This window comes from Phlebotomus papatasi, chromosome 2, assembly GCF_024763615.1.
Source record: "Phlebotomus papatasi isolate M1 chromosome 2, Ppap_2.1, whole genome shotgun sequence".
In the NCBI taxonomy this organism is placed as follows: domain Eukaryota; kingdom Metazoa; phylum Arthropoda; class Insecta; order Diptera; family Psychodidae; genus Phlebotomus; species Phlebotomus papatasi.
The window spans coordinates 79738992-79764570 of NC_077223.1; the positions used below are offsets into that span (position 1 = coordinate 79738992).

Sequence of the window (25579 nt, forward strand, 5' to 3'; positions counted from 1 at the left end):
AAGTTAAAATAGATTTATACACGTTTTCTTTTGAAGCGTAATTTTGATGATTGTTTATCATGTACATTTTTTTTAATTTGATCTTTAAAAAATTCGAATAAATTTAAAAAAGTTTCTTCACTATGTTATACTCAAAAAATCTAGCATCCTGTACGTTTTTTATAATTCGAGTTCATATTTTTTGTTTTTGCCATAATATTATTCACTTACAAATTAATGATGGCTCAAAATTCCTTACATTGTGATTATAGACCTATTCAAAAAATCTTAAGATAAGAGAGAAAAGACAAGAGAACTTTCAATCGGTCAAAAAGCTTAAAATCAAATAAAGAAAATTATTTTGTTGGAAAATGATTACACGGTTAATAAACCTACGAATTTCATCACAAAATTACCATGTCCTTAGATAAATATTTTTTCTTGTGTTCAAAGTGTTACGTTGATACACAATAAGACTGGTCTTTATTTCGAATAGATCACATTAAATCATTTAATATTATTAGTTCAATAATACAAGAAAAGTTGACTTTATTAGACAAGACTATTCAAGATTATAAAGAGCACAATGAAAAAGAAAATGGTCCAGAAATCGACCTACATTTCATTAACATGATCTTCATTTTCTTCCCATGTCCTTCTAAGGATATCTGAAAAACACATCGTGCAATTGATTTTAATTTTCTAATGATGTGTTTTGGAGGTTCTGTATACTGATCTTTATTCCATATACGAATATGCTCTTAAATAACTCTTAATAACACTAGGGTAAAGTGGTACAAGTTGGACAATGGATGGTACAATTTGGACGGGACTTTTTTTCTTGATAAATTTAGTACTTCATTTTTATTTGTATATTTTTCATGCTTTAATTTTATAATTTGATTCCTTGTGCTTATAAATAAATTTTGTACTTTATTTATCAAGAAAAAAGCCATGCCCAATTTGTACCGGCGAATTGTCCAACTTGTAACCTTACTATGTACAACTTGTATCACTTTACCCTAATACCGATTTTCCAAGGTGAAAGGTTAATATAAGGCTCTAAAGAGCGTATTTCTCAACCGATTTGAACAAGTCTGTATTTATTGGAAAGGTCTTAGAATCTCGGATCAGTTTGAATCGATTTTAAGCGGCAATGAACAATTCATTTACCAATTAAAACATTCAATTGTATTAAATCCTATATGTCATTCTTCTTTGCCTGTGTCTGTCCTTTTTTTAAGGCTTTTTAAAGCCATATATTAAATGTTAACATGAAAGGTTTCACTTGTAATTTTCTCAATGTCTAAAACTATTTCAAATAAAAGAGGGTGTGTTGGAACTTTTTGGGGTGTTCTCTCTTTACGAAAACACACACACCTTGACGTGTCTCTATTTATATTTCCTTATCATCATTATCTTCTTATGTTGGGTGACTGACGATGAGTGTATTCAAGAGTTATTTGCCACTTTTTTCCCATCGCTATCACCTCTAACGTCTCCCCACAAGTTCTTTTTCTTCGTTGGTATAATTTGACTTGTGTGATTGTACCACACCTTCAATATTTCATCGACAGTCTCTCCCTCACATGGGAAAGGTATTTGAGCTTGGAAAACTGGGGGAGGCACTCAGACGCCCATCTAAAGAAAAAAAAGAAGTCAATGAAGTTGAGGGAGTGAAGAATAGGATAAAAGTTGTGTGATGAGTATTCTTTGGAATTCCTTTTAAGTGGGAAAGAGAGTGAAATGTTTTCTGCAAAATATGTGAATGTGTATAAGGGGAAAATGGATGAAGATGAGAAAAGAGTAGTGAAAGAAGAGACAAAGAATGGGTGGCTTAACTAATCAATACACGCAGCAGGAAGTGGCAAAAGCAAGTGTTTCCAACGCTCAAGAAGTAGGTTCAAGGCCGTTGAAACTCTTCTTATTCTTGGCTTTTTCGTTTTTTGCTCTATGCGACACACAAGATAGAGAGCGGGAGGTTATTCAATCAAGAAGTTGAGGTATATTCTAGTTGGAATTTTATTGAACAACTATCTAACCGGCAACCAACCGTAAAAATTTAAATATTGAATTTACTTTTTTTTCGTAAATGCAAACAGGAAGTATTCCGAGAAATTAGTTATACAAAATAATTTTTGTTAATTAAAAGGCGATAGGTGGATAATCAAAATTTCCAGTAATTTTGCACAAAAGGTTGGATTAAAATTTTAGGGGTTTTCTCCAATAATTTTGGTCGATTTGAAGAAAAATCCAAATTGGATAGGATGGTAAAATGGCTGGAAAAAAATATTTATGGTTCCGGCACACTATTTATATCAGGAAATTTTCATGAAATCAAAATTCACATCCCTTTCTCGTGCGTTTTACCTATGTCTATCTCATTCTTTTGCACTCTAAATTCGATTGAGCTAAATTGAATTTGATGTTATGTTTAAAGAAAAAGAAGAGTGCAAAAGAATGAGATGGACATATGTAAAGTACGTGATAAGGAAAGGATTCGAATTTCGACTTCATGAATTTTTCCTGATCTAAAAGTTGTGTCGGAGCCATATGAAAAAAAATCGGAGTTGAAATATTTTCACGATCATTAATTTAGGTGTTATATTCGTAAAAGTGTTTCATTTATGTACAATTTAATCAGTTTAATCCACATTAAAATATTACATGGATCCAAAACCCGGAAAGTTGCATAGTAAAATGGACGATCTACCACTTTACTGATATTTACTTTGTTCTGAAAACATTTGGATTTCTTATGCTCCAAGCAATCATTTTCATTTGGCGAAATTAGTTCCTAAAATCAATTTTGATTGCTGACTGAAAGATTTAGGTCGCTGAAAATGTATGTCATTTTTTTAGGTTTTTATGCTCACTTACGCCAACTTTGAGGTGATTGAGGTGATCACTTGCCACTTGAAAAGATACAAGTCAGACCGTTTTTTTTAATGAATTTCGCTTCATCGATTCTTTATTTCACGCTAAATAATATAAAGCTTTCCCCGTTTGTAATTTGTTTTAAACTCTCGGAAGATTGATGTTTTACTTTCAAGACTCTGTTAAAGGCGAAGTGTGTGCTTTTAATACCATTTCATAGTTATAGTTCGCTATCAAATCAATTTTCGATGATGATGGCTTCGGTACACCTTTTAGATCAAGAAAATTTCATGTAATCAAAATTCACAATCCTTTTCATATTCAAACGTTTTCTGTATGTTCTTCACACTCTTACGCACTCAAAATTAGATTGAACTAAATTGAATTTGTTGCGATGTTCAAAAGACGAAGAAGAGTGCGAATAAGTGCAATAAACAAGAAGTTTGAGAGGTAAAGCGACGTGAATTTTGATTTCATGAAGTTTTTCTGATCTAAAAGTTGCGCAGGAGGCTTGAACTTAGATTTTGATTTGCATTGGGAATGAAATCTCCATATGCAGTGCGTAAATTGCACAAAGATTAACATGATTCTGATCAATAGAAACTATATGAACTGATTAGAACAGACCTGTGCTCGTTAAAAGCCGTGTAATATCGGAAATTTTGTGTTGATAATTTTAATAGAAATTACAAATAGCCATCCTGGTAACACTAATCTCGTTCATTCACGGTGCCATGATGAATATTTTTGCGCCAAAAAGACATAACAGAAATAAAAACTCATATAGAAAGAAATTGTCTTCTTGATATCTTTGTCGGAAGACGGATACCTTTTCACTACACATCCTTTTACTTGAATCTTGCAGAAATACAAAGAAATTAAATGAAAATATCGCTTCAAATGGAAAGTTCTTAAATCGCGCGCAATTCAACTGTGAGAGAGAGAGATAGAGATACAAATAACTCACTTGACAAACGTCTGGCGGCGCTGCGGTTGCAAAAAATTTCTGAAATGCGACAAAATATTTTCTTCTCTATTTTATCCTTATTAGCAGGTCGTGTCCCTTCTTGTAATATGTACTTTTGCATTCCTTATTAACCAAAATAGTGTTGTACAAAAGGGTTTTTCTCAAACTTATCCTGAATTTTGGGACAGCTCAAAAGAATATGACTCTTCCAGCTCAAAATTTCTTCTCAATGTTTTTGTTATAATATCGACAATTATTCACAATTAACCCAAATAACTGTATTCAACTAAATTATTAAAAGAATTTTCTTGTGAAAATGACTTAACTCTAAGGAATTAAACAATATCCACATTAAAAAAACCTCTCATTTTCTCTACGTGAATTTTCGCGGCATTTCGAAGAATGCCAACAGTCACCACAAAATTCACTTCGGCTTTTCTTTTAACACAGCCCTGGATTAGAATATTCTTGATTTATTAAGGTTTTACTAATTAAAATTGAATATAGAATAAATGTTTTTGGTTACATGACAGTTTTAGATTAAGAAAATTTCACGAAATCAAAATTCACATCCCGTCACTATCTCAAACATTTTGCATCATTCTTAATCACTCTTCTTCTTCTTCTTTTGAACATCACAAGAAATTCGATTTAGTTCGATTCAATTTAAGTGTGAAAGAGTGGGATAGGCATATGCAAAAAAAATGAGATAGAAAGGGATGTGAATTTTAATTCATGAATTTTTCCACATCGAAAACTATGCCAGAGATTCAATAAAAATTACAACACTTTTTTAAAGATATTTTTTATTAAATTAAAATTTAAATATTTGTGTTATTAACAGGAATTAATTTTGTTCTCTTGAAAGTCTAAATAAAATTCTCTGAAAAAGTGAATATCCCCGTTTAAGTACCAATTGTGATGAGTATAGAATGAGAATCATCTAGAAAGGTATTCAGGCTATTTACAAGAGAATAGCAAAAAAAAAGGCAACATGGACTTAAAATGAAGAGTCAATGTGGAGGAAAGAAGAATCATTTTTGGCTATACAAGTCTCCATCATCATTTAATCGCATTTTCCTCTACAATCTTTCTGTTTTGTTTTCGTTTCTCTCTCTTTTTATTGTTTTCCTCTGCATACCACTCCCTCCATCTTTCTTCCCGTAACGTGTTAAATAATAATGATGTCATAAGAGATGTGAAGATCTCTTTTACGATGGGTGAAAAATTTAATAGTCCACGAGGACTGTAGGGAATGCCGAATTCAAAGTCACACTAAGGCAAAGTGCAGTGTGTGGAGGGGAATTGAGGAAAACCACCAAATTTTGCATGAGAGAGGTTTCCTCTTCCTTGACTTTCTTTCACGCACCCACACCAAGGCAGCGATGTGTGTTACAATAAATATTCGGAAGTGGCAGTAAAATAGTATTTTACGATGAGGGTGAGAATGTGGAGGAGGAGGAGGAGGAAACGCACGTGAGGGATATTTTGTGAAGGAATGAGTGTGAGAAAAATGTGAAAGTTGGGTGAATTGTTAAAGTATTTTTTATCAGACTCGTAAATTCATATCACATTCCTTGTTTTTTTTTGCGTGTCTCTTTCTCGGTGGCTTCATCAGAGTCTCCTGCGAACAGCTGAAAAATTGAAAATCCGATGTTTGTGCGAAGAAGTGACTGAGAGCGGCGAGGGCAGGAGTTGCGATAGGAATTCAGGAAGAATCCCACCGACAACCACAAAACGTACCAAAAACAACCAAAAAGTGAGTTGTGGTGAGAGGACAAGTGTCACGGGCAGTACGGAGTCCATCAGGAGGAGACTGAGTAGCCGAGGTGATCCGGACGTGGAGAATGGTGCAGTAGTTGTGCTTGAGCCACGTCAGGTGTTGGCACGTGATCAAAAAACCATGACGAGCCTAGGGATGGGAATGGGCATCAATGGTGGCTTAATGGGTGTTTCAATGGGCTTCCTCGATTTTGCCCCGGAGCCACCGGCTCCCTCAGCCACTCCAGTCACCGAACATGTCGACTTGAATTGCACACCCAGTTCAGACACCAGAGACTTATCGAGTGAGTCATTTTATTTTTCAAATTCAAACAGCTTTCTTTCATTCTTTTTCCTAAAATTCTATCCTCAATATAGCGAAATTATTTTAAAAAAAAAGAGAGAAAAAGAGAATTGCAAAATTGAAATAATAATAAAAATAATCGTGAAATAACTTAGAAATTGAGGGCTGGGATTTAGCCGACTTAGCCTGATTATGAATGATTTTTAATAAATCAGTAATTCGCTCGGTCACATTAAACAGATTTCGGCTTATTGAAAATTATTATTTTCTATTAGCTGATGCTTCTGTTACTTAAACTTTACGATGACAAAAAACTTCAGAATTCCGAAAAGCCAAGATCCCGAATAGGTCAAAATCCCGAAAAACCAAAATGCCGAAAAGCTAAGATCCCGAAAAGCCAAAATTTCGAATACTCAAAATCCCTAATGTATCGAAATCCCAAAAAAACAAAATCTCAAAAAAAACAAGAATTCCAAATGGGTAGAAATTCAGAAAAACCAAAGTCCCGAAAAGCCAAAATCCTGAAAAGGCAAAATTCAAAATAGCCAAAATCCCGAAAAAATAAAATACCGAAAACCCAAAATCTTGAAGGAATTGCAATTCCGAATGGGCCGAAATCTATAATGAATAAAAAATCGTAAAAATCAAAATCCCGAAAAACCAAATTCCCAAAAACCCAAAATCCCAATTAGTCAAAATTTGGAATGTGTCGATATCCCGAAAACCAAAGTCCCGAAAACCCAAAATCCTGAAAAGCCAATATTCAAAATAGCCAAAATCCCGAAAAAATAAAATACCGAAAAACCAAAATCTTGAAGGAATTGCAATTCCGAATGGGCCGAAATCTATAATGAATAAAAAATCGTAAAAATCAAAATCCCGAAAAACCAAATTCCCAAAAACCCAAAATCCCAATTAGTCAAAATTTGGAATGTGTCGATATCCCGAAAACCAAAGTCCCGAAAACCCAAAATCCTGAAAAGCCAATATTCAAAATAGCCAAAATCCCGAAAAAATAAAATACCGAAAAACCAAAATCTTGAAGGGGTCGAAATCCTAAAAAGCCAAAATTCCGAATGGGCCGAAATCTAGAATGAATAGAAAATCGCAAAAATCAAAATACCGAAGAACCAAATTCCCAAAAAGCCAAAATTCCGAATGGGTCGAAATCCCGAAAAACCAAAATCCCGAAAAGCCAAAATCTTGAAAAGCCAAAATTCAAAATAGTTAAAATCCCGGAATGCCAAAATTCCGAAAAAATAAAATCCCAAAAAACAAAATCTTAAAGAGGTCGAAATCCTAAAAAGCCAAAATTCCGAATGGGCCGAAATTTAGAATGAATAGAAAATCGGAAAAATCAAAATCCCAAAAAACCAAAGTCCCGGAAAGCCAAAATCCCGAAAAGCCAAAATTCCTAACAGTCAAAATCTTGAAAGGGATGAAATTATACGATGATAATGTGTGGAATAATTTCCCAAAACCACGGAAAATTTTCTTTTGTCTCTGGCAAGCGCGGGTGCCAATCGTCGGAGTAGCTATGATGAGATTTTGGCTTTCGGGATTGTGACCAGGAGGGGAATTCTGTAACGCTCTGGTAATTCCATATGACAAATTGGGTTCGAATCTTAAAAGAGCTTTTTCGAAAATGCGGTTCTGTAGCCGTGACATTGTCACTTCAACTCACGTGGCATTGTCAGAAGTCACATATTTGAGATTTCTGGCAATTAAAATTACAATGAATTTTGTTAAACAAATCAACCAAGACGTACTGTATTTTTATAAAATCAAGTAAAGGGATTTCATTAGAAAATCAATGAATTGCATTTTCGAACTCATATGATGTATGACAAAAAGAGCTCGAATGGCATTGTCAGGTTTCGAACTCACGCACGACAATGCCACGAAAATTACTGAATTCCCCTACAGGACCCTTTACTATTTCGCTTCGTTTTAATTTTAATTGTTGAACATTTTTATAAAAACATTTGATTTAATGTTGTGGTTGTAGTAGATATGCTCCAAAACCGTAATTATAAAAACAGTTTATTGAAACTGTTCTTATTTAAATAATCTGTTTGAGTGTTCTGAAGCAGTTTTTGTGCTATAAATTATGAAAAAAATCTGTTTAAAGACTAAAAAAAACTATTTTTTATGATCACTTTAAGAGCTTTAAGATACCCTAACATGTAGCTAACTCTTAATTTAAAGTATATTTTCGATCCAGTTTTTTTTTTCATTGTAAAATTTCATACTTTAAATTTGATAGCCCCGGCATGCCTTTTAAAATTTCCACTCAAAATTGATAAGCCAAATTAAATTTCTTTTGATATTTATAAGAAGAAGACTGCAAATGTAGATTTCATGAAATTTTTCTGATCTAAAAGGTGTACCGGAGGGAAAAAGATCTTTATTGGGTAAACTGAAATACGTTTCAAAGCTCACAGATTTATCTCAGAATTGAAGGATTGTATTTAAAAATATCTGTAAAAAATTAAAATCAAGGAAAAAATGAAATTTGGTCAGCAAAAGATCAAAATTTGAGCAGTACTCAATTTAGAGTTAAAAGAGCGACATTTTCATGCAAGTTTTTGCAAGAAAAAATTAAAGAGATTTCCACCTTACAACTATCTTAGACTTTAATTTTTATAAATTAGGCCCCTTTTACAATGATTTTTATATTTAATATTTTATGCCTCTGACACACCTTTTAGATCAGGATAATTTCATGAAATCAAAATACGCGTTCCTTTCTTTCTCAAAGGATTTGCATAAATTTATACCACTCTTTCGGTCTCAAAAATAGATTGAACTAAATTGAATTTCTTATGACGTTTAAAAGAAGAAGAGTCCGAAAGAGTGGGATAGGTATATGCAAATCATTCAAGAACAAAAGGGATGTGAATTTCGATTATATGAAATTTTCCTGACCTAAAAGGTGTTCCAGTGCCATTACTAACCGAATTTCATTTTTCACTCACTATTTATATTTCTGCCGACCAAATTCAATCTAAGTCGAAATTCACATCTCTTTCTTCTCAAAAGTTTCGCATATGTCTAACCTGTTCTTTCGCACACTTGTTCGTCTTTTGAACATCATACTAAATTAAATTCAGTTCAGTCCAATTTTGAAACCGAAAGTGTGTCGCAGCCATTAACAAAGAAAGTACAGTAGACTCTCTCAAAATCAGGCATTTGGGTTCGAAATGTCACCCGAATTAGAGAGAAATTCGGGCATCAAATTGTTTGAAATGCAATGATTTTTTGTTTACCTGCATACTCATATTAAGTTTACATGGTAATATTGACTGTAAATTTCATGAAAGCACCTTAATAATGAAAAATCACATCACAACTGAGACAAAAGCATGACAAATTTGAGCATATTTGCTTCACTTGATAATCATAATCGAACTGGAAATAATGTCAACAAACTTTTTTCAAATTTAACTGCTGCCCGAATTAAAAAGTAGCCCGATGTTAAAGGAGCCGAATTAACGAGAGTCTACTGTATCAATATCATGTTATTTATTGCTGACTTATTTATTGGACAAACTTACGGCTTATGCCCAACGCACAATAACTTTTGTTTAGTAAACATGTTTTCGACATTTTATTTGGAGTGAGTGAGATCTAGATCTAGTCATCTCGCTCATTCTCATGGGAAATTTTGAAAACATGTTTATAAACAAAATTTATTGTGCGCTGGGCATTAAGCCGAGGAGCAGTTTATAATTATAACCAAAATAAGAATTAGACTACATTCCTATCAGTTTCTCACTAATCCTAACAGTTTCTGTATAGTGCATTTGCATTAAACTGTAAATGTACAGTAAGTAATTTACAGTGGTTTGCGGAATCTTTGTTTTTTCCATTTTCTTTTTTAAACTTTTGTTTTTTCCCAGCTTGTCTTTGGAATCTTTGTCTTCGGTAATCTTTGTTTTTTGGAAACTTTGTCTTTGGAAATCTTATCTTTCATTTATTTTAAGCAAGTATATTTTTCATTAAATAAAGAAATTACAACACTGTTTTGGGAAGTTTTTAGTTTCGTCATTTGGGGCAAAGGGAAATTTTCTGTCTTTTGGGAAGTTTTTAGTTTCGTCCTTTGGGACAAAAGGAAATTTTTTGTGTTGTGGAAAGTTTTTAGTTTCGTCATTTGGGACAAAGGGAAATTTTCTGTGTTTTAGGAAATTTTTAGTTTCGTCTTTTGGGGCAAAAGGAAATTTTCTGTGTTTTGGGAAGTTTTTGGCTTCGTCATTTGGGGCAAAAGGAAATTTTCTGTGTTTTGGGACGTTTTTAGTTTCGTCCTTTGGGGTAAAGAGAAATTTTTTGTGTTTTGGAAAGTTTTTGGTTTCGTCCTTTGGGGCAAAAGGAAATTTTCTGTGTTTTGGGAAGTTTTCGATTTCGCCATTTGGGGCAAAGGGAATTTTTTTGTGTTTTGGAAAGTTTTTAGTTTCGTCCTTTGGGACAAAGGGAATGTTTTTGTGTTTTGGAAAGTTTTTAGTTTCGTCATTTGGGACAAAGGGAAATTTTCTGTCTTCTGGGAAGTTTTTGGTTTCGTCCTTTAGGGCAAAAGGAAATTTTCTGTGTTTTGGGAAGTTTTTAGTTTCGCCATTTGGGGCAAAGGGAAATTTTCTGTGTTTTGGGAAGTTTTTTGTTTCGTCCTTTGGGGCAAAGAGAAATTTTTTGTGTTTTGGAAAGTTTTTAGTTTCGTCATTTGGGACAAAGGGAAATTTTTTGTGTTTTGGAAAGTTTTTAGTTTCGTCATTTGGGACAAAGGGAAGTTTTTTGTGTTTTGGGAAGTTTTTGGTTTCGTCCTTTGGGGCAAAGGGAAATTTTCTGTGTTTTGGAAAGTTTTTAGTTTCGTTATTTGGGACAAAGGGAAATTTTCTGTCTTTTGGGAAGTTTTTTGTTTCATCCTTTGGGGCAAAGGGAAATTTTTTGTGTTTGGGGAAGTTTTTAGTTTCGTCATTTGGGACAAAGGGAAATTTTCTGTATGGCAAACAAAATTTCCGCTACTTGTACAAAATGTATGAAAGACAAGATTTCCAAAGACAAAGTTTCCAAAGACAAACTGGGAAAAACAAAAGTGTAAAAAACAAAATGGAAAAAACGAAGATTCCTCAAACCGTTTTAGAGGTAGTCCAGGCGAACATTTCATCCAAACACATTCATGACCGGAAAATTCTCTATTTTAAATTATTGATGGTCAAAGGTCAATCACTTTAGAGGGCTCATTTTTCAACCGATTTGGTTAAATTTGGATTTTCTGGACAGGTATTAAAATTTTAAATCTGGCTGCATCTGTCTTCATCGGTAATGAACCGGTTAAGTACCGATTTTTTTGATTTTCAAATGCTTTTGTGATTTATGAATCAATTTGATCCAAAAGATCATGCGAAAAACTAATTCACGGGGAGCTCTATCTCGTGAGTTCGAGCATTCTGCAAAGCTGGGACGCTTTGCCATCTTTTTTTTTAATTGTAAAATATTTATTTGAAAATTTCAATGACAACTTGCATGAATTTATTAATTATATTCATAAAAAATTGTACAAACTAAAAATATCTTTGTCCCTTATAAATTTTCTCTTCCATGATTATGCTCTAATTTCTAACTTAAATTATATATTTTCTAAGGTGTAAAATATACTAAAAACAAACACAGTATGCTTTTTTTTTAAAAAAAAAAAAAAGAGGATTTAGAAAAGTGCTATTGGAACTATAATAACAAAAACAAATTTATTTTGGAATCCTTTCCCTAATGTTCATATCAATTTTAGTTCAAGAATTTGTAACACCTGAGCGACATCCTGAACCATTAAGCTCTTATTCAAGCTATCGTAAGGATTTCCTTTTTTCATGCATCGTAATTTTGACGTGGGGCAAGGTATTACTGATGTGTGGATACTTTGAATATTGCAGATTCAACACCAAATGGGGAAGTCAGGATAAAACTTGAGACACTTCGTTCAATGGATCCCTCCGAAACTCTCGAAATGGAGAATCACCATATTCATACAATTCATCAATTGGAGCATCCACAGACCCATCATCAAGCATCACATCATCCTCATGCGCAGCAGCAGCAGCAACAGCAGCAGCAGCATAGCCAGACTCAGCAGGTGCAGCAATCACATTCACCACCTCCACTGCCCCAGCAAGCTCATCTGCAGTCACAGGCGGCACAGCAGCAGGTCCAGCAGGCTACCCAGCAGCAGCAGCAGCAGCAATCCAGAGGGAATCAACAGCAAAATCCTCATCAGTCCCCAGTGCAGACGCAACAGCAACAGCAACCACAGACTCAACCACCAACTCCGCAGCCCCAGAGACATCCCAATGCCAGCCCGTCGGACAGTCATCTCCATGAGCAGCCTGACATTAAACCCTCAGTGCATCATTCCATCGTGTCGGCGTCTACGAGTATGGATGTGGATCAGAGTGGGATGGAGCATGAATCGATGCACGGGATCATCGTGACGCCGGAGATTGTGACGATGATGACACCGAGCCAAATGGGTAAAGGTGGTAGAGAGATTATTTCTGTGTTCTGCAAATTCAATTAACACTATGCAAAGATTTTTTAATTGATTGAGTTCAGTCAATTGCTCTGCCCCTGAAATCTAGGCAAAATCATTTTACAGTTTTTTGCCACTCAAATGATTAAAACTTCCGTGCTACCGAATTTATTTAAATTTTTACAGAGGGAAAATGAAAGGTCTTGAAATTGTTGATAAATCTTTAGAATAAATGAATTTTGGGAAATCAACACTGGAGGCGCTGTCGTCGCGTGTTAGGAGATATGCAAGGGGTAACTCATATTGAGAAACCCTCGTCCATTGTCCGAGAAACGCTTCGCGAAACCCGAGAAACCCACTTTTTGCATCGCGAAACCCGAGAAACCCACTTTTTGCATCGCGAAACCCGAGAAACCCACTTTTTGCATCGCGAAACCCGAGAAACCCACTTTTTGCATCGCGAAACCCGAGAAACCCAAAAATTGCATCGCGAAATCCAAGAAACCCACTTTTTGCATCGCGAAACCCGAGAAACCCAAAAATTGCATCGCGAAACCCGAGAAACCCAAAAATTGCATCGCGAAACCCAAGAAACCCACTTTTTGCATTGCGAAACCCGAAAACCCAAGAATTGCATCGCAAAACCCGAGAAACCCAAGAATTGCACCGCGAAGAGAAACCCAAAAATTGCATCGCGAAACCCAAGAAACCCACTTTTTGCATCGCGAAACCCGAGAAACCCAAGAATTGCATCGCGAAACCCGAGAAACCCAAAAATTTCATCGCGAAACCCGAAAAACCCAATTTCTGCATCGCGAAACCCGAGAAACCAGAAACCCTTGTCAGAAAAAAATGGGAAAGATTTACCCCTTGGAGATATTAAAAAAAAATCATTTTTGCAATTTTAATTGACGCAGAGAATCAATGCCGAATTTGACATTGATCTGTAGGGTAAATGTCCTAATTCAAAACCATTTCCAGATGCTTTAACTTTGACAGAAGATTCAACACATTAAGTTCATATTTTTTCTGAAGAGAATTACATAAATTTGCTCCTTGACTCTTCTAGAATGTTACTGTTTAGTGAAAATTCTTTAGATATAATTTGAAAACTTCTTAAATACAAGAAAAATACACAAGTGCAAAGTGCTGTAATTGGAAACAAATTAATCCGAATGGAGAGAAGGCAAAGTTTCTAATTGGAGACAAGGGAAAGTTTCTAATTGGAGACAAACAGCGTAAATGAAACCGCGACGAAAGGCTTCCAAAACCTTGTTGAGTTGCTCTTGAGTGCAGGATTTGTTCTTAATCCTGGTATTTTCTCCTTTCTTTCTGAGACAATAGGAAAATCTCTCCAAAAAATTCATATTTCCGGGGTTTCCTATTGAAGCATTTGCAGACAGAAAAACTCTTTTTGTTCATGAAATAGGTAATTATTTCATTTGAAAACTTCACGTACCGTTAACAATTAAGATTAGCACTTTATTCAACTAAAATTAGCCAGGAATATGACATAAATGTTAAACAAAACGAATAAACAACAGTCACCTTATTGTGTTTTTCATAGGAAAACATGGTCGATCGATGAAAAATTCAATGGTGTAAAGGTACACTTTTAATTTTTCTGAGAAATTTACAAATTAAAATTTGTGAATATGAATGGATTTTCGCTTTATTTGGAGCAAAATTAACTAAATAATGAAAGTGTGGTATAGAAAATATATAATTATAATAATTTAGCACTGTATTTATCGTGAAATCAATGACGTTTCCATTTGGAGTAGCGAAAAATTTCCATTTGGAACAGGTTTTGAATTAGCTTAATTTACCCTAGCTTAAACTTAAACGGTAAAAATATCAACTTTCAGACTTCAGTGACACTTTTTCGGTTTTTATTTGTGTATATGTTTTGGAGGTAGCCCAGATGGCCTGAGTTAAAAGAAAAGCCGAAGTGAATTTGATGGTACCAGTTGGCATTCTTCGAAATGCCGCGAAAATTCACATAGAGAAAATGAGAGGGTTTTTAATGTGAAAATTGTTTAATTCCTTAGAGTTAAGTCATTTTCACAAAAAAATGCTTTTAATAATTTAGTTGAATAGGGGAAAGTGCCCATGTTTGATACTATTGGAAGCTTCGTATTGACTAAATTTTTCCCATGTTTCTCAACAAACGTAACTCTGCAATATATTTTAAAAACTGGCCACTTTCCCATTGGTTTTTTAATATGGTTTCAATGAGTCACATATATATTGTGAAACATAGAAAATTTAGTCATTACGAAGCTTCCAATGATATCAAGCATGGGCACTTTCCCCTACAGTTATTTGAGTTAATTGTGAATAATTGTCGATTTTACAATAAAATCTTTGGGATGAAATTTTGAGCTGGAAGCCTCATATTCTTTTGAGCTGTCCCAAAATTCAGGATAGGTTTGAGCGAAAACCCTTTTGTACAACACTATTTTGGTTAATAAGGAATGCAAAAGTACATATTACAAGAAGGGACACGACCTGCTAATAAGGATAAAATAGAGAAGAAAATATTTTGTAGCATTTCAGAGATTTTTTGCAACCGCAGCGCTGCCAGACGTTTGTCAAGTGAGTTATTTGTGTCTCTATCTCTCTCTCGAGTTGAATTGCGCGCGATTTAAGAACTTTCCATTTGAAGTGATATTTGCATTTAATTTCTTTGTATTTCTGAAAGATTCAAGTAAAAGGATGTGTAGTGAACAGCTATCCGTGTTCCGACAAAGTTATCAAGAAGACAATTTCTTTCTATATGAGTTTATATTTCTGTTATGTCTTTTTGGCGCAAAAATATTTATCATGGCACCGTGAATGAGCAGGATTAGTGTTACCAGTATGGCTATCTGTAATTTCCATTAAAATTTATCAACACAAAATTTCCGATATTACACGGCTTTTAACGAGCACAGGTCTGACCCAGATGAATATTTCGTCCATACATCCCTATGATCGAAAAAATTCGATATCGAATTTTCGAAGGTCAAAGTTTAAGTGGAGGGCTCATTTTTCAATCGATTTGCTTAAATTTGGATTTTTTGGAAATGTTGAAATTTCCAATCTGGCTGAATTGGTTGAATTTTCCAAGCCAGCTGAATTCGGATGAAAGTTTGATACCGGTTTGGAAGTCAAACAGTAAGAGATATTGACTTCCGGTCTTCCGATTTTCGAAACATTTTCCCCCTATCTCCTCCTACTTCTCCCGAACCATGTTTTTTGGTTTATTACGAAGATGGCTCCTAAGATTTCCTTTATTTTCGGATATATTTCAGAGGAAGCCCAGATGATCATTTCGTCCATACATCCCTATGACCGAAAAAATTCGATATAGAATTTTCGAAGTTGACAGTTTAGCCACTAAGGAAGACCTATTTTTAAACCGATTTGGTTAAATTTGGATTTTTTGGAAAAGTATTGAAATTTCCAGTCTGTATGCATCTGTTTTAACCGGTAATGAATCGTTAAAGTACTCGTAGGGTAGAGTAACCACTTATCGCCACTTTTAGGAAAAAGTGAAATTAACTGTATTATAACTTTTGACCCCTTATTATCAGATAACTCAAATTTGACACAAAGTTACTTAGATTATCATTCTTTAACACGAATATTTTTTAAATTTTTATTTGTTCGAAAGTTTATAACCGGGCTAGAGATCAAACGGCAGGAGATATCGATTTTCGGTCTTCGGTGACCCCTACATAAGTCAATATTATCTCGAGACCTTTTCTGCGTTTTCCTCATACCCCCCTCTTTTATAATCTGATATGTTTCGGAAGTAGCCCATGTGACCATTCCGTCCATACCATCACCGAAAAAAATTTCGATATCGAAACTGGGACGCTTTGCCTTCTTTTTTTTCTCAGATTTTTTTTAGATTATATTGAAGGATTGAAAGGAAATTGAGCACTAAAATTATATTTAAAAAGCAACATAATTCTTACCAATTTTAAAGAAAACTCAAATCTTTAGAGAGAATATGACTAAGGGAAAGTACTCTGCCTTTGAACGTTCATGTATTCGAAAATTTAAATTTCTTTAATTTTTCTTAAGAGAATTACACAAAATTATCAGGCAATTATCAATAAATTGATGATAAGCTAACTAATATTCAATAAAAATGTGCAAATCTCTTAAGAAAAATAAAAGAAATTCACATTATTCGAAGGCATGAACGTTCGAAGGGAGAGTACTTTCCCCTATAACGCCTCTGGTGTTGGTTTTACAAACTTCGCTTCTTCTGAAGAATTTTCGGCAATTTTAGGGCCTTTCAAAAAATAAAAAAAAAGAATTGCAAAAATTATTTTGCCAAGAAACAGGAGCAAAAGTAATTTTCTTTATCGAAGTAAAAATGTAATAAATTATTGAACCTAATCAATAAAAAATACCAGAAAAAACTTCAACAATAAAAGAGCTTGTTGCATAGTTTTATTGGCGATTCTTTTTTGCAGAAGCACATTATAAACTTTTTGCATCACGTCTCTTTTTCTCTCTTGATTTTTCTTCAGACATGTACAATTCAGATGCCAGTGAAGACTCCAAAATGATGTCAAATGGATCACCAAGTAACAGCAACAGTGGCACTCAGTACACCAATCTCACGCCACAGCATGAAAATCGAACTCCTGGAGGTCCAAAGACCTGGACACAGGAGGATATGGAGGCGGCACTGGATGCTCTGAGAAATCACAATATGAGTCTCACCAAGGCCTCAGTGACCTTTGGGATTCCCTCGACGACTCTGTGGCAGAGGGCACATCGATTGGGCATCGATACGCCCAAGAAGGAGGGCCCCACGAAGTCCTGGAGTGAGGATTCTCTCAATAATGCCCTAGAAGCACTGCGCACTGGCACGATATCGGCCAATAAGGCTTCCAAGGCCTTTGGGATTCCATCGTCTACGCTCTACAAAATCGCTAGGAGGGAGGGTATTCGTCTGGCGGCACCATTCAATGCGGCTCCCACCACATGGACACCAGAGGATCTCGAGAGGGCACTTGAAGCCATTCGGGCGGGACATGCGTCAGTGCAGAAAGCCAGTACGGAGTTTGGGATTCCTACTGGTAAGTTTTTCTTTTATAATATTCGTATTTAAATATGTTTGTTCTTAAAAAGTATTTAGAAGTTAAACAGTCAGAAAAATTTCCTTGAAGTTTTTTGACAAAATGCAGAAAATCCAGCCCCAGAAGGAAAATAGCTTTCTCATAGAACCAAGAACTTTGAAAAGTCTTTTAAGCTCTTTAAGAGTACACCACTTTATTTTTAGTAGTTTCGGTGACGGAATCAAGAGCGCTGAAAAAAATGGTTGCATATTGTTTTATTTAGAGTATTTTTATTAAGAAAAAAATTCTTCTAAAAAATTACTTCCAGAAACATATTTTCTGGTGGTTTTGGATTTCTTGGAAAGGTATTGAAATTCTGAACCCGGCTGCATCGGTCACAATCGGTGATGGATCGGGAAAGTAACGGTAATAGCTCTGTTTAAAAAAAACTGTTTTTCGCACTTTTTCAGTCTTTTGACCCATATAAAATTCAAACGGTAAAAGATATCAACTTCCGGTCTTCGATGACCCCTCCTCAAATGCCATTATCTCGGACCCAACCCCTTTATTTCCCCCCTCCCCTTTCACACGTTCCCTATTCCCAAAAATAGATCAAAAATGAGGTTCTTCCAATTTTGCAAAAAATTGGCCCAAGCTTTTTCAATGATTTTTGGATATGTTTTAGAACTTCCAGGCGAACATTTCGCCCAAACATACCTATAACCGGAAAATTCGCCATTTTGAATTACTGAAAGTCAAAGGTCAACCACTTTGGAAGGCTCATTTTTCAACCGATTTGGTTAAATTTGGATTTTTTTTTCTTTTGGAAAAGTATTGCAATTTAGAACCCGGCTGCATCGGTCTTCATCGGTAATGAACCGGTTAGGTACCGATTTTTTGATTTTCAAATGCTTTTGTGATTTAGGAATCAATTTGATCTCTAGTAGATCAGTGATACCAAAAGATTATGCAAAAAAACTAATTCACGGTGAGCTCTATCTCGTGAGTTCGAGCATTCCGCAAAGCTGGGACGCATTGCCATCTCTTTTATTACTCAATTTTCTTTATTTGCTAATAGATTCTAAGGCCGGTTAAAAATAACGTCCTTACATGTTAGATTCGTCAGGAAATCTGTAAGGGCGGAGTCCTTAGAGCAATCGCGTGGATGAGCGCCTTGGTCGCCAGAGGTTTCTCCAGAACCCTCAACGTTCCTCCTAACTATATGTATTCCTTACGACTATCCAATATAAACCAACTCTCAATACTAATCTGCTCTACGATATCCCTCCCGAAGGGGTAAGTCGCAGGCTAGGACTAGGACTCACACAGTGGGAACGCTCTTAGGAGAAATCGGCGCCGCTCCGAGAGATATTTAATACCAACGGCGTAGTTAACCATTAACCCTCTAACAGTATTTTCTTTAATATGCGAAAAAAAATTTGTAAGAAAATGTTTTCTTGAATATAATTATTTTCCAATAAAATTGAAAAAACCATCCATTCTTCATTATCTCTTTTAGGGCAGAATCACATTGACAGTAAAATGCTCACCGTCACCGTCAAAGCCCTCACCGTATTTCGTTGATTTACGCATTTTCATTGTAATTCTTGGGCAAATTCTCAATTACCGTGTTACATTATCTCATACTCGGTGGCATTAGGTGAAAATAATATAAGAAAATTGAAGAAATAAAACGAAAATGCGATAAACGGTGAGCAAAAAAACTGTACGAAAAACTGTAGTAAAAAATCCTACAGTTTTTATTTTGCTTACCGTTTATCGCATTTTCGCTTTATTTATTCAATTTTCTTATACTATTTTCACCTAGTGCCACCGAGTATGAGACAAGGTAATATCGTAATGGAAAATTTGCGTAAGAATTGCAATGAAAATGCGTAAATCAACGAAATACGGCGAGGGCTTTGACGGTGACGGTGAGCATTTTACTGTCAATGTGATTCTGCCCTTAGTTTAGGCGCTAGGTGAGAAAATATAAATTTTTTTTTAAACTCTTTTTGATTCTAAAATTCACATTTTTCTTTTTTTTTAAATAAAATACACAAAGTAGAATGACATATCTTTCAATAAAAATAAATATATTTTAGTCAGATAACTTTAAGCCGGTATTTTTATGGAAATTGGAAATGAGTTTTTTTGCACAAATACAAATATTTTTTGTTACTTTTTCTCTGACCTGTCGCACAAAACTGGGGATACCAACTAAACGAAGGGTCAAAAAGAGTTCAAAATTTTAAAAGATGTTAGTAAAACTATTACAGATGACACTGTAGTACTTTTAAATAAATAAAAACTTTTTTATCACAGTAAATGTGATTTTTTTGAAGACCGTCTTGAGACGGTCTTACCTGATAGAGGGTTAAAAAGAAGCTAGTGCTAACAAATATTAGTGATTCCAACAACAGTTAACCGGTGTCGAAAAACCGGTTAACCGCCCTATTTTAGAGACGGTTTTAAAACCGGTTTAAAACCGTCTCTTTACAAAAGTTTTAAAATTTCTCGCTTAAGTTTATTTCTTGAAAATCAATATACACTGCAATATATTTCCTTGACTTTACAAGGGAACCTAAAGTGAAATATGTAGTATGGTAATAATGTTATTAATATGTGAAGGATAGTAGTAATGGGATTCCTGTACGTTTCATCCACTCTTGAAAAGAATTATTTGCTCAAAGGTTATCGGAAACTCATTTTAGGAGTTCTTCACTTAAAAATATTTTATCTTTTAAACCTTAGTTAAATATTTACAAGACTAAAAAATCAATTGTATACTGAAAAAAAAATTGTAAACGATTTAGTACAATGTTGTAAAATATTGTTTTATACGGATAAGTAATAAGATGTTTATCTCTCCCTATCTTCACAGAGATTTTTATTAGGGGAGACCGGGGAGGTTTGGGACACTTTTTCATGTTTTGACTTTGAGACACTATTACAAAAAACCACGATAGTGTATTACATTTTTATGCGGTCTATAGGATACTTATGGATATTGACTTTATAAAAAGTACTCGATAGAACTTGGAAAACAACTGAGATTTCTTGGAGAAGATAAAACATTTAACTTGACGTTTTGTCCCAAACCTCCCCGATGTGGGGCAGTATGGGATGCAAAAGGGGATGTTTGGGACGCGTTTTTCTCGCATAATTGGCATTACTGGAACACGTTAATTTATTTTAATTACGAGATTAAAAATATTTCTAACTGAAATAAAAATGTTTCATCTTTTATTTCACACTTAGAAATTAATATCAATTTTATTTGTACAGTAGAGTCATTTATTGTCAATCAATTATTTAAAGTATTTTCTTTTTATTTTTCATCTACCTTTCTTTTCTTTTTTTATTCTAAATATTGCAATCATGATTATCAAATTCCTCAGGTAGAATTAGTAGATTTTCTTGCAACTCTTAGTTTTGCACTCATTGACGGATACCTGTTTAATTTTACGACAACTGCATTGTACCTGTTTTCTCATTATTTCTCTGAATTAGCTCTCGCCTTGCCTTTTCTAGAGAATTTGTGAGAATTGTAGAGTAATATTATTAGAGAAATTTTCGAAAAAAAATTTATCGAGATTGGGCAATGATCGAATATCCTCTGGAGAGTAAATTATTGATTCCCAAGACATTGATGGTTTAATTGTCTCTGTTGTTAGAGAAATCTGCTCCACTAGTAAAGTTTGCACAAGAGGGGATTTTCAGTAAAAACTGGGCATTACTCTTTCATTTTGACAATAAACAATTGCATGCCACCTACAATCTTGTCGAAAATCAACGTCCCATTCATCCCCATTTAGGTGTCCCAATCATCCCCGCGTGTAGTTTTGGTATTTAAAACCTTTATGTAAAAAACAAGAGCGTATAATCTTTGAAACTTTTATAAAAATATGTTCCCAGATTACACTGCTACCTAATGAGATAAAAAAGCTTTGATTATATATCGCTGATATAAAATACAAAGAGGAAAACTGAGACATAAAAATATACGATTTTTATCAATTTTTAAAAAAATGTTCATAGAATTAAAACAATAAAACTGAGGATATTCATTCTTTTAGTCAAGATACATCTTAATATTGCCTACGATTGAGTAATGGTTAAATCCCATTTATTTAAAAATAATAATGAAAAAATCGCCTTGTCCCACACTACCCCTGTCCCAAACCTCCCCGGTCTCCCCTAAATCTTGCTGTATTTTAACTACATATCTTATTAGACCCAAATTCACTAAGACTGTTACATAAATTCTTGTAAAATGTTTATCAAAAAACAACAAAGGTTTCCTCTTATTTTTTTTTCAAAATTCTTATGGAAATTTGTCTATGAAATTATTTGTGAATTGTGTATAAATTATAATCATGATTTTAATGATTATATAATACCAAAAATTATGCATCGATATGTTTTCTGTAGAGAATGATCTAAAAAATTAACTTTAGAAATAATTCCCAATTGAAAAATCTAGATTTTTTTGTTGAAAAATAACTTTGACAATACTTTTACAAGATTTAAAAAAAAATATAGCGAATATTAAGTAGAGAAAAATTTTCGTAACTATCCTTCCAACATTTTTTTTATATTTTTGCGAATATTATTTTTCTTCCATGATTCAAATTTTCTAAAATTAAGTTTTATAAGATTTAACTATAGGATTTTAAAAATGAAGAGGAAAGCTCTTTCGGTTTGCTCGTTAAAACATTCTTTATAAAATTCTTTTTTTTTTCATTTTCCAAGATCTAGAATAAATTTTTTAGGTAAAGTACCCTCAAGTCGACCGGTTCCTCAATTCGACCGGTAGAGTTATTTATTCAATTTATTTATATTTAAACTAATATTTGGCGTATGATCTAACATTAATAGGTCAATTATTCCATAAATAAATACGAATCAGTGACAATTTTATATAAATTCACCATCAAACATTCAAATATTGACCACCGGTCGAGTCGAGGAACCGGTCGACTCGAGGGCACTTTACCTTATTTCCTCGTTAACTCTTTCGTCACTTTTGGGACTCTGAGTACCCAAAGCAGCATATGAATGTTCTGTAAAAAAACAATGTTTTTTAATTATTCAGAACTGATAAAAATTCTATTCTTGTGAATGATTACAAATTATAAGGATGTCCAAATGTAAGATATTTTTTGTAGAACCTCAATTAATTCCTGAGCTTAGATATTTTTGATTAGAAAATTGTGAAATTGGCTTGCAGCATATGCTGCGGTCCGGAAAGAGTTAAAGATTGTCAAAAATGACAAGCAATTTATTCTAAAAAAATAAATAAATAAATTGTATGAATAAATAGTTATTTTTACGGAAATCTGCGTTGCATTAGCTTTTCCAAGGTTACAATATTATTGGAAAAACTCCCAGTAATATTCCTGAATTCTGAAATTTCCTGAATTATTTTAAATACAAAATAAAGTAATTAAATAAATAGTAAATGAATAAAAGAGTAAAAGAATATATTTATGTGTTAAATATTACATCAAAGTTCAAGTTCTAAAAAATTGCTCAAAATTCCATAATCTAATCCTGAATTTTAAACCGGTTTTAGACCCTTCCAAAACCGGTTAACCGTCTGTCCTAAAAACCCGGTTATTTGGAATCACTATTGCTAATAAATAGATTATAGTACCGAAGGAAACTAAAGGCTAAAAATGAACTAAGGCAATTATTTGCTTTGTAGGAACCCTTTATGGTCGTTGCAAGAGGGAAGGTATTGAGCTATCACGCTCAAATCCAACACCATGGTCTGAAGATGCTATGATGGAAGCCTTAGAAGCTGTTCGGGTTGGTCAAATGTCGATTAATCAAGCTGCCATTCACTACAATTTGCCATATAGTTCACTGTATGGGCGCTTTAAGCGAGGAAAATACGATACATCCAGCGACGGTGGTGGACAGATGGATCATAGTCCGGAGAATACTGTAAGTCTTTTTTTTTGTATTGTTAGAAAAATTAGTATTTTAGAGGGTTTTCAGGCTGGGCTCGGGGGGGTTTCTCTATGGAAAAGTGTGTGAAATAATGGTGGGAAAGAGATTGGAGGGGGATTGAGGACTTGGCCTAGAAAATGTGTGTATAGAGTATTTGTGACTAATTGGATCATCTTGTGTGGCTTCTTCATCTTCTGCAGCAACACCATCAGCTCCAGTACACGACGACTGTGATGCAGCAGGCACCACAGCAGCAGCATCCGGTTCATATGCATCACCATCCGCCGCCACAGATGGTGGCTGTGGCCACATCACAGCCACCACCGCCGCCGACACCTCATCCTCAGCCCGTTCAGGCGCCTCATCATCCGCCCACGACGTCTAACCCAACGCAGAACCATCCCAATAGCCATGTCTACCACCATCACAGCCAACAGCATCATCATATGGAGAGAAGTTGAAAATCGCCGCCCAAGCGGACGTCGCGGCGGAAGTTGTTGAGATTGTTGAGGCGGAAACGTTGCTAGAGAGGATTTTAAGGATAGGAAGGAATGGGATGGGGGGGAGACAGTTGAGGAGTTCGGATTTAGAAAGGACACAGCGCATAAGAGAAATAAACGTAACATCAAATAGTAGGATTAATATCAGTAGAATATCGATCTATAAGAATGGTAATAATAATTTAGTGAACGAGTGGGATTCCCCAATCTGGAGATCGACATGGAATTTTTTGGGAGATCTTCTGTGTCGCCCAAAAGAGGAATTGCAAAGGTAAATGAACGAATCATCTTGAAGAAAATACAATGAACTCGATTTAATAGATCAAATGACAAGAATTTAATTTTTTTATCATGACAAAATATTCAATTTTTTTTACAAGAATAAAATGAGAAGATCTGAATCTGATCTTTTAAAGAAAAAAATATATATAAACTTCTCCTTTATAACAGTTCCAAAGGCAGAATGATCACATTGATCGGCGCATTCAAATTCCTGATAAAAAAGGAATACAAGTTCTTATCAAAATTCACAGAGAAAAATCCAATTCGGATAATCTTGGCGATAATACTCAGGGAAATCCTTGAGAAAAGCCATAAAAAATTATTATTTCTTATCTTTATACCGCTTTCTCTTTTAAGTTTCTTCAATTTTTTCACTGTTACTTTATCCTTTTTATTACTCAGTTGATTCATATATATCGCTACTTGGAAATTACAAGGAGTCCACTCACTTCTTTGCGATTTTGAGATTCTAATGCACTTAGAAAGACAATTTAATAAATTTTCAGATGATATAAGTCATTGAATTTCGTTATTAGAAAAGTTTTTCAAAATTTTAATCTTTTTGATTACTTGCATAATTTTGTTTGAAGCAAAGGGGCACAAAACAGATTTATCGTTCAAATATTTGTGAAACAGGGGACTAACTGAAGCAAGTTGATCCCTTGTCATTCTAATTTCAGCAAATTTTGCACATAATTTAGAACGACAAGGAGCTAACTCATTAAAAACATATTTTGAAAAGTGAAAATATAAAAGTTTTGATGTTTATATTAGTGCTCGTACAAATAGAAAAGAAATAAATTGTTTTTGTTCAATCATTGAATTGAGATAATTATTTACACAAAGTTGAATCTTTCATGGTGTCTCCTGAAAAATGGACGAAAATTAGTTGGCCCTTTGTAATTTCGAAGGAGCGATATGTTGCTCACTCACACGGCTGCTTGAATTTTCCTATTTGGTAAAATATGTGATGTTCCAGAAGAACTTTGCAATTAAAAATCCATTTCGCCTGAAGTATAAGCTTAACTTTCACAGAATTTTCCCTAATGGTGTCTACACAATAGAGGCAATTTTCGTCAAAAATTGCCTTTTTATAAAATTCTGACGTTTCTGCTCACAAGGATAGGGGAAATTTTCTTTAAAAATGCATTTTTTAAAGAAATTTCTTCTAGTATGTGTAGTGGCGTTAAGATTCCCCCTAAACTTAATGATGTAGATGGCGGTACACGTCAGTATGATCACACTGATCTTTTCGATATTCGGATGACAGCTGTCAAATATTTGAGAAATTATAAAAGCCTTCTTTGGATTTTAATCTTCCTTTTTCACACTCAATCATCTGGATAAGGCAGATTTGATGTAAAATCTCTACAC

At 34.2% G+C, this 25579-nt stretch overlaps 1 protein-coding gene across 4 annotated transcripts in view; it reads left to right on the forward strand.

Moving 5' to 3' along the window:
• LOC129804577 (protein bric-a-brac 1-like) overlaps positions 1–24055 on the forward strand; it is a 98466-nt gene extending 74411 nt beyond the window's left edge. Inside the window, exons 5-10 of one of the 4 annotated variants that reach the window (XM_055851994.1) lie at positions 5442–5889; positions 11668–11727; positions 11810–12409; positions 16932–17486; positions 23176–23417; positions 23624–24055. In XM_055851994.1, coding sequence (XP_055707969.1) covers positions 5442–5889; positions 11668–11727; positions 11810–12409; positions 16932–17486; positions 23176–23417; positions 23624–23884 — 2166 coding nt within the window. In that variant the 3' untranslated portion in view covers positions 23885–24055. The remainder of the gene's footprint in view (positions 1–5441; positions 5890–11667; positions 11728–11809; positions 12410–16931; positions 17487–23175; positions 23418–23623) is intronic. The other 3 variants (XM_055851995.1, XM_055851996.1, XM_055851997.1) reach the window with 3 other exon arrangements.
• Positions 24056–25579: the final 1524 nt, after the last annotated feature.